This window comes from Benincasa hispida, chromosome 3 (genome assembly GCF_027475165.1).
Source record: "Benincasa hispida cultivar pf3 chromosome 3, pf3_genome.v1.1, whole genome shotgun sequence".
NCBI lineage: Eukaryota > Viridiplantae > Streptophyta > Magnoliopsida > Cucurbitales > Cucurbitaceae > Benincasa > Benincasa hispida.
Genome location: NC_143480.1, coordinates 66,393,746 through 66,403,919, shown reverse-complemented (window position 1 = coordinate 66,403,919; position 10,174 = coordinate 66,393,746). Strand labels below are relative to the sequence as shown.

At 34.3% G+C, this 10,174-nt stretch overlaps 1 protein-coding gene across 1 annotated transcript; it reads left to right on the top strand.

The window, feature by feature from the left end:
- The first annotated feature begins 6,765 nt into the window (after window positions 1-6,765).
- LOC120072633 (cysteine proteinase inhibitor A-like) lies at window positions 6,766-9,935 on the top strand. Its single transcript, XM_039025053.2, has 4 exons — window positions 6,766-6,881; window positions 7,016-7,234; window positions 7,457-7,648; window positions 9,682-9,935. Exons 1-3 carry the CDS (start codon window positions 6,840-6,842, stop codon window positions 7,634-7,636), a joined length of 441 nt encoding a protein of 146 aa, XP_038880981.1. The 5' UTR covers window positions 6,766-6,839; the 3' UTR covers window positions 7,637-7,648; window positions 9,682-9,935.
- The last annotated feature ends 239 nt before the right edge of the window (window positions 9,936-10,174 follow it).

Sequence of the window (10,174 nt, the reverse complement as noted above, 5' to 3'; positions counted from 1 at the left end):
AGAGCAAGATATACGTTTACATAAATTATAGCATGCATAAATAAAGGAAAACTTAGGGTTTCAGAAACCCTTACCTTTGAAGGCTATTCTTCAAGAATCCCTCATACAAGTCATGAACGGATCTCCTTCTCTAAAAGGACACCACCAACCGGAGCCTCTTGTATTCTCCTTAGGTATGGAGAATGGCAGGAGTTTTGGGTCTGCTAGGGCTTTGGAAAAAGGAATGAGATGGAGAAGATGAGAGAAGGAGAAGAACTTTTCTTCTCTGTGAGTTTTTCTTAGAGAGAATTGTTCTCTTAGTGTTTCTCGGGAAGAAGAGGATTGAGCACATCCCTCTCATCACGTATTTGGCTAGGAGAAATTGAGGGGGGGAGGGAGTTGTAACTCTCTCGCTTTAATTAATTTAAATTAAATATATATATATATATATATATAACTACTTTATTCTATATATATACACTATATGTTATATCAAATATGACATATAGTCTATAGTTTTATATTGCATCAAATACAACATAACCTATAGATTTTATTTTCTCTCAACAATACATGACATTTAATATAATATAAATTACATTTATATTAAATTCACTTATATGAATCTCATTCATATAATTAATATTTGAATCATATTCAAATATTAAATTCCTTTCAACTTATTTATGGTATTTAATATAAATCATATTTATATTAAATTTAATTACATGAATCTCATTCATATAATTAGTATTTGAATTATATTCAAATTCCTCTCATATTTTCTTATATTATAATGTATCAAATACATTATATTAATTATATCACATATGTAATTAATTTAATTAATTATATTCTATATAATTAATTCCCTCAATTAATTTGAACACTTCAAATTAATCCAAAAATAATTCTCAATTAGGGCGAGGGCTGCCTAACTCTAGTTCACTACCCCTGAGGGATAGAGCCATTCATATGAGTGAATTGTCCTTTTACTAAGAATACCTCTGAAGGACTACATCACAAGACTTAATATTAAATCCCTGTTGAGCTACAGAGAAGACTTTATGGACATATAGATTGAAGCACTAACAGTACCTGGATAATTAATTAAACTCTTTAATTAAATTATCCAATATTTGTTAACTACCGATCATTCCACTAAAGACTAACAACTTTCGTACTACAGATAAATTTCTGTGTCCATTGGATATAACCAATCAACAGTGCGATGACCCTTCACAAATTGCTCGTAAGTACAGGTGGGCTAAAAATATCGTTTTGCCTCTGCAGTTACATCTAACTCCTTAAGTACTACTGATCCCTCTAATAAATAATAAGTCATAGTCCAACTATGACCAAGTCCCTCTCGGGCCAGGAGAAGGTGTGGCCACTGTTGGGATTGATGCCCTAATTCTCCCGGAGTCTCGTTGTTTTGTAAAGATACACATTGTTCAATGAATAAAATAAGTGTTATTTAATTCTGGCATTTACTCATATCCAATAAACAAAGCTCCTTGGTTATCTTATGTGAACTTAAGCATGTATATGTGATATATAAGTGGATCATGCCTTAAGTGATAACCTAAATAGGTCTGTAGTATAAGGATTAAGGTGGGATACCTGATCCTAGTGACACTACGGGTACAGCCCACTTTGTAGAGGTTTGCAAGTGTTGTAAACTACTACAGATGGTTAATCCTGACCATTCATGTGAAGACGTGGAGCGGGGTGTCCTATACAAAGAGTTTGTATAAGACCTGGACCACGAGATGACTAATCTCTGTATATAACGCCGTTGATACTAGGGAGTTGCATCTCACCTAAACGACCATAGGTGACACGACCTCAATCCTGAGTGTTTTGGGAACTCCTGCCTTTGAGAGCGGTCCTTTGATTAGTATGGGTGAGAGTGGCTAGATTGCCAACTCAACATGCCTATCTTTTTTAGGACTTGTCTGATCTAGGAGCTAGGAACGCAATCCACAAGATGAAATTCACTCATTTCTCGAAGCAGGGATAAGTAGAAAGATTGCTCCCTTAAGAGCTGATTCCGGGGCTTAAACATAGTGGCCATAGCTTCTCTTTGGAAGAGAAGACTCAGTCATAGTAGGACTATGACTTATGTTCATTAGAGAGATCAATGGTAGGAGACAGATGTAACTACAGGGGTATAACGGTTATTGGCCCAGCTGTGCTTACGAGCGATCTGTGAAGGGTTGTTGTACTGCTCATTGGTTAAGATGGACACATAACATATCTATGGTAAGGAGAGTTCAGCTGTCGATCTTTAGTGGAGTGCCTGGCAATTAACGGATGGTGGATCCCGTGACTAAAGAGTTTAGTTAGTTATTCACGTACGGTTGGAGCTTCAAGCTACAGGTCCATGAGGTCCCCTTGGTAGCTCAATGGATTCAGTTAAGGATAAGTTCTTGGTGTTGATTTGAAATGTTCAAATTGACAAGAGGTATTTTGATTATATATGATATAATCGGTATGATGTATGAGATACATCTAGTGGAGGATTGATGTAAATGAGATTTACATTAAATACCATGGAATAGAAAAAGAACTATGGTTTATATGTTTCATGAGATGAAATATTAAAACTATAGGTTATAAATATAGTATGATAACTTGGTTATCATTTATGTTTATAATAATATTAATTATTGGATAATTAATTTTTTTTCTTTTAAATAACCAAAGTTGTGGGTGGTTATTGAATCATGATAACCGTGAGTTTAAAAGGAAAATGGTTTTCCTATTTCAAAAAGAAGATTTTACTAAATATTTGAAAAGGTTTTTGATTTTTCTCTCGCGAAAAAGAAACTCATGAAGTCATCAAGTAAATACAGATTTACTAAACGAAGGCTGGGCGAGCTAAACGATCGTGCAGTGGCGAGCTAAACGATCTTGTAGTATTTACTAAACGATCACATAGCTTTGCTAGACGATCGCTTGCCCAAGGTAAACGATCGTGTAGAGTCTGTAGGCTACAGACCGAACTTAATGATGAGTTAAACGATCGTATATCTTTTGCTAAACGATTGCTTAGCTTTATCTAAACGATTGGGCATCGACCTATACGATAGGTCTCCGCCATCTCCCACTTGCCTAGTCATGTATGCGATTGGTGTTTCCTCCGTTAGTCTGCCTCATACCAAGTCCGAACAGAGCCCACCCTCTGGATTCTCACATTGAGAATACCAAGGTAGCCTTGTTGGTGGTGTCAAACTCAACTCGACACCGTCGAGGTTTTCTGGAGGCCGTTCGTGGTGCTGTGGAGGCCATTCGTGTTGCTGAGGAGTTCGTGGCCAAGGCGATCATTGAGGACGAGTGCGAGGAGTTCGTGACCGAGGAGATCGTTGAGGACGAGTGGGAGTGTCCGTGATGTGTTCATTGTGGTGTTGCGGTCGTGTAGATCGAGCGTTCGTGGTTGCTGTTGTTTGAGCGATCAGAGTGTGCAATGGACCGTGGAAACGCTTCTGCCATTATGCGTAGAGTTTAATCTCTTTATGCATTTGTTGTTCTTGCTGTAATTTTTGCATTTGATTTGTATAATCGCTTCTTTGAAGTCGACTGTAAATGCATTGTTTATTCATGATTGTAATTTGGAATAATCTTGTTCTACTGCTCATGGAAAACTCGCTTCCGATTTCCTTCATCCACTATGTTCATGCCCCGGAATCAGCCCTTAAAAGAGCAATTTATCTACTTGCCCCTGTATCGGAGAAGAAGTGAATTTCGTCTCATGTAGCTATGTTCCCAACTCCTCAGTCAAACGAATCCACAAAATGGTAGGCTTGTTGAGTTGGCAATTTGGCCACTCTCACCCATACAAATCAAAGGATCGCCTTTATGAGTAGGAGTTCACAATTCACTCAGGATTCAGGTCATGTCATTTATGGTCATCCTAGTGAAATGTAAGTCTCTATTATTAATGGCGTTATATAAAGAGACTAATCATTTCGTGATTGGTCTTATACAAACTCTTTGTATAGGATATCCCTCCTCACATGTCTCCACATGAATGATCAGGATCAAATCATTTGTAGCACTTTATAACACTTGTAACACCTACAAAGTGGGTCGTATCCGTAGTATCACTAGGATAGGATAAGGTACCTAGCCTTATCCATCTATTTCAGACCGTTTAGGTTATTATTTAAACAAGATCCACTTGTATGTCTCTATTACATGTTTAAATTACATAAAATAATCTAGGATATTAGTCTATTGGATTTAATATATGCTTATAAAATAACACTTATTTTATTAACAACAATATGTTTATACAAAGTTTACAAACTACGAGATTACAAGAGATTTAGGGCACCAATCCCAACAGGTGTATCTTGTAAGGATCAAATCCATAGTTCCATACATCAGCTTATAGTCCTTCATTCTCCTAAATACTTGAGGATGTTCTTAATCGTTGTCCAATAGTCTAACCCTAGATTGGACTGATATCTACTAACAATTCTCACTGTACGACAAATGTCTAGCCTAGTGCATAGCATAACATACATTAAGCTGCCCACAACTGAGGCATACGGAATACGTCTCATATCCTCAACTTCTTGAGGTGTCACGACCTCAACTACGACCATGATCTCAACCCCAATTATTAACATTCACAACATTTACCTCAGGGAATGGTATTGTTCCAATTGGTCGAGATTCGTGGTTCTTCATCAATAACTCATTATTTTGTCTGATCATGAGAAGACATGAAATTAATTCAGAATATTATTTAAACCTTTCTCTCGATATTGTTGTTGTAGGAGCATATTTGAGACATGAAATGTAGAAAATGTCTTATCTTATCTAACATATAAACATTAGTGATTTTCTCTCTGCATAACAATAATTTCGAACTAATTTTAAATAATGTAGAATTGTAATCACTTATTGATTTAAAATCTTGTAGCCTTAAATGCATCTACTCATAACGAGCTTTTGGAAGAATAACTGTTTTTTGATGATCATACCTTTCTTTCAAAATTTTTGACAAGATAAAGGGATCTTTTATTGTAAAATACTCCATTTTCAATCTCTTGTAGAGATGACTATGAAGGAAAATCATAGCTTTTGCTTTATCTTGACTAGATGTCGTATTTTCTTCTTTAATTGTTTCTTCCAAGTTCATAGTATTCTGGTGCTTTCAGCATCGAGCACCCATGACAAATACAAAGGTTATGAATTCTAATTTTATTAGGTTTTTCATGGCAACACTATCACAAAACATTGTATTTATATTAAAATTTTAATATGTACTAAGAATGCAAATTTTTAATTTATTAATTATAATAAAGAGAAAAAAATCGACCTACCTTTAGGACCTACCTTCAGCGAGAGAAGCGACAAGAGCTCGTGCTAATAATGTGTTGTGAAATTGAGGAGCTCAACGGAGCATAATGAAGCACAAATATGGAGAAAATATAATATAATAATATATAAATAAATAAAATATAAAATAAAATAAAATAACTAAAATTATGAAAATTTGAGTGAAATTTTGAAGTGCATTTTCTCACCAATGTGTGTTCTTTCAAGATTCACCAAATGTCATTATTTATAGACAAATTGGCAAGTGGGACGTGGTACACTCGAATACTATGCATAAGTGGTTGAATGACACATGGGCAACATGTGTGGTAATGAAAAAAATGATATTTAGCATTGGACACTAAACATGAACATCTAACATCTATTTATAATATTTATAATACATACCACAATAATATTTTAACCTAAATACGTTCTAGTCAATGTAAAATTAAAGATGTGAAAAACACTTATTTTTTGTAAAGTTATTATACAATTTTAATTTATATAATCCACATCTAATTTGATATTATAATTATATAAAGATTAAATTATAAGTTTTGTCTTTGAAAGTTAAACGATAAGTTTTGTCTTTGAATTTTGATATACAACTATTTAGTTTCTAAACTTTGACAAGTATATATTATGCCTTTAAACTTTTGATATTATGTCAAATATATAGGTCCATGAACTTTAAGTGTTAATTTAACCTTTTAAAAAAAAATTCATAAACCCAACTAGGACATGAAATTGAAAATTTAGGCTCACACTAGACATCATTTAATTTTATACTAATAGAAAACAGTTAACTTTTAACGTTTTTAAACAATAAATCCGTTAGACACAAAATTGAAAGTTCGGAACATCTATCAAATAATTAAAGTTCAATAAATATCTGTTAGACACAAAATTTAAAGTTCAATATCGTATTAGACACTTTTAAAAGTTTATAAACTAAATTTGTTATATAACTTATATAAAATCAAAATTTGATATTTTTGTACGAGATCTTTGACGGGGAGAATCCCCACTAATCTATGGTTAAGAATCAAAGTATTTAGCTAAACTAAATTAAAAAAAATAAAAATAAAATCTAAAGCATCTACTAAATTGAGGCTAGCTCAAAAATGTTTTTGTAATCAAAAGATCTATGGATGAACTACCTTTGTAATAGTAATGGATGTCTTTATCGAGTGAGTTATGTTTCGATTCACTATATCATGGGCTCATTTAGATAAAAAAAAAAAATAGCAGTAACAAATATAACAATTGGACTTAAAGTATTAGCAAACAAAGAATAATGCAAAAAGATTTGCAAATATAGCAAAATTAAGATCCAACTCTTAGAGTTTATCAATAATAGATCATATCACTGCTAATAGAAATATACGTGAGATAGAATCTATCATCGATAGATTTTGCTATATTTACAAATTCTTTCAAAAAAAAAAAAAAAAACTATCATACATTAAGTGCTATCCTTGCGGATTGCCAAATTAAGAAAAAAGGGCAAAAGAAATTACCAATTCATGGCACAAACAACAAGCTTTGACAAAAAGATTCAATTTCAGGTATCTAACGCAACACAAACATTTGTTAGCATCGAAGTCACTCCATCATCCCAAGTTCCCAACGAACGATCGATACCCAAAATTTCGTTCAAATTCTTCGAATCATTTATAATTCTTCATCTTCGTTTTTGCAGTGTCTTGTATCCGATTCCCGAAAGGCTATCATGAAAGTGAATCGCATAGCCGTGGCCTTGCTGCTTCTTCTTCTTGCTGTGTTCGATTTGGGGTTTTCCGTTGAAGACCCATTTATCAGAATGAAACTGGGAGGCGTTCGCGATTACATCGGCGCACAGAACAGCGTTGAAATCGATTATCTAGCTCGCTTTGCAGTTCAAGAACACAATAAGAAAGAGGTCTTTTCCTTTGTTTTCTCTAGTTTTACTGCTCCTAACTCCCCTTTTCCTTCTCTGGGTATCGATTAATTTCTGGGTTCATTTCACTCTCTGATTTTCCTTCTTGTTTCGCTCAGAATCGAGTCGATTTCTCACTTAATTTGTTACCCCTGTTTTCGGTTGTTAATTGGTCGTTTTAATTTGCTTAATCACCAATTCTGAGTTCTTGTTTCTTTGGTGTAGAATGGTCTTTTGGAATTTGAGCGCGTGTTGAAAGCTAAAGAACAGGTAATTGCTGGTAAATTGTATCATCTTACATTGGAAGCCATTGATGGCGGTAAGAAGAAGGTCTATGAAGCCAAAGTCTGGGTGAAGCCTTGGATGAATTTCAAACAATTGCAGGAATTCAAACTATGCCCATGATGGATCTTCCAGGTATCGTTCTGTTCCTTGTGTTAAAGCTGGTATGGTCTTGATTCTTGAATCATTCTGATTGATGTCAATGGTGTGTTTTGTATATCTGCTTGACAGTATAAGACTATGGACACTTTAGTTCGGCTAGCATCTGTTAGACACTAGAACATTCTGATACTGGTTGGACATGTATTAGTCAATTACTGGTACAGTAAATATGTGTTAGACACTTTTGAACACTTGTGAAGTATACTAAAATGACACATAGTAATATAGGACAAACATAACAAATTTAAATTTTGAGAGCAAAATGCATCAAACTCATATTTTTAGTTATAAATGCGTAAACTTGTCCACTTTGAATTTTCTAATGCTATGAAAATGCTATATATGTTTTTAACGTGTCCTTGTGTTTGTGTCGTAGATTTTTAAAAAATGTTGCATCACCATGACTTTGTTGTGTTGTGTCTCATGCTCCATATCTGTATTTGTGCTTCTTCACTTACAATGAATAGTTTGATTTCTGGCTTTTGAATGTCATGTGGATCGGAACACGTCTCAAATTAAAAATATGAATAAAAGAATGAAATGGTAGTCATGGTGTTGTCTGAAGAGTTGAGGGAAGATAAAGGGTGTGATATTAGTTAATCCTCTCTTTCTTTTCTTGTTTATTCTAATTGCTGGTCTGCTTGGTAGAATGACTGCAAAGAGAGATTCACTCTTGCTGAGCACCACAGCCTCACACACACAGAAAATGACTCTCGCACACTCTCATCAGTCATCAAAATAATTAACTCTGTTAACAATATCAGTCGGTACTGAGGAAGTAATGATAAACCCAAGTCAGTCACTGACTAATTCAATTAAGAAATCTTTTGAATCTTTAGTGTTGAATATATATGAAGCCACATCAAGTCTTACTATTGGTAGATCCAAGCGATTGGTCTTGGTGATTTAATTAAGTTAGAGGAAACAGTAATTCGGGGCTTGTGTGATCTCTCGCTCTCCATTATTTGTTATTCTATTTTGTTCTTCCATGGATATCGTATAATGAAGCCTGAGGTGAGTTCTTTTGGGATTTGGTGGTCTCCAAGGTTTAAAATAAGCTTGTCTATGGAAGAAAGCTTTATTTTCTAAATGATCTACAACCTCATGAGTCCTGTCGGTTTCCAGGAAGCATGAGAGAGTGTTGAAAATTTCTCTTTTTGGTTGGCCATAGCAAATTTGGTTTGTAAAAACACTCCTCCATTTGGTCAGTACTTGTCTACTAGTTTTCCCTGTAATCCAGGACTCTTTGGTATAACATTATTTTTATTTGGGTTTAGATCATTGTTGACCCTCGGTTAGGGGTCGTCTGAAGTATCATTTTCAGAATATCTTTTGGTTTTGAGGTCAAATGGAACTTTTTTTTTTTTTTTTTTTTTTTTTTTTTTTTTTTTTGAGAATGGAGCTCAGGCAACTTTGGGGAGGATCAATTGATTTGGCGTGGTAATACCAGATATACCATCTAGAAGTTTATTACTTTCGTTTTTTTCTAGTTGTGTGTTACCTACAAGGAGCAAGTTAAATACTATGGGATCATGTTTTGTGGAATTTTTTTTCTATACATGGATTGGAGCGATCGCTCTCTCTATCTTAAAGATATTCTTGAGCAAGCAGTTGCAAAGATGCCTCCTCATGAACTGCTACTTCGAGAAACGACATTGGATATCTTAGAGGGGCAAAAAATTAATATAGTATGATGGAGAATCCTTGTGTCGTCTCAGTTTTTCGTTATATTATCAAGCTGTCATGACTCATGTCAACTTCCATGCTTGCTTTAGTTTTCATGTTACTATTTAACTAGATAATTTGTCTCAGAATAAATCGATATATTTTCTAGATCTTCCCATGAGGAAGATATGGATCAAAATAGGAACTAAAATTCCATATAAAAATTTTGATTTCATGTGGTGTGTATTGTTAAAATGGATTCGAGAGTCGTTCCTTGCCGAGTCCTAAAATTGATTTTCACAAATGTTCCTGACCAAATGTTTGCTGTTCCTGGATGGCAGGTAACTGAAGACTATGCATAAACATCTTCCATTGCCCATATGGATAGCTACTGATAGTAACAGCAGAATAGAACATAAAAAGTAAAACTGAACTGAAACATTATATAAGGAACGGTGTTATATGCTTTGTTTATAATAATTGTGAAATATGCAACTGGTAATCTAAGTTTGTTGAAACAATAAGAGATGTATATACTTTTATGTAGAGATTCCTTCAAAGTTTGACAATGAGACCCACAAGTATGTTAGTAGTATATCCTTGCCTTCTTAATTTCTAGCATTTGGGCTTTGGAAAGATGGCTTTGTTTCTAAAAATGTCTTTGAAAATTGTGATTGAATGACTTGTAAAAGTGAGGGTCTAGTTAGGGATATTAGTAAGTAGTCTATTTTGTTATAAATAGAGGCAGAGGGATTGAGGGAAGGGATGTAGTTGTTGAGTGATCTAGGGCTTGAGTTAGCATACTCAACAAGGGAGGTTCCTATTATGTAGTTT

What these genes read in the sequence shown, in the direction of transcription:
- LOC120072633 (XM_039025053.2), top strand. Translation starts at nt 6,840, where the DNA reads ATGGCACAAACAACAAGCTTTGACAAAAAGATTCAATTTCAG. An exon ending in ACAAAAAGATTCAATTTCAG is followed by an intron (nt 6,882 to 7,015) that starts GTATCTAACGCA and finishes TCGTTTTTGCAG; the next exon opens with TGTCTTGTATCCGATTCCCG. An exon ending in AAGAACACAATAAGAAAGAG is followed by an intron (nt 7,235 to 7,456) that starts GTCTTTTCCTTT and finishes TCTTTGGTGTAG; the next exon opens with AATGGTCTTTTGGAATTTGA.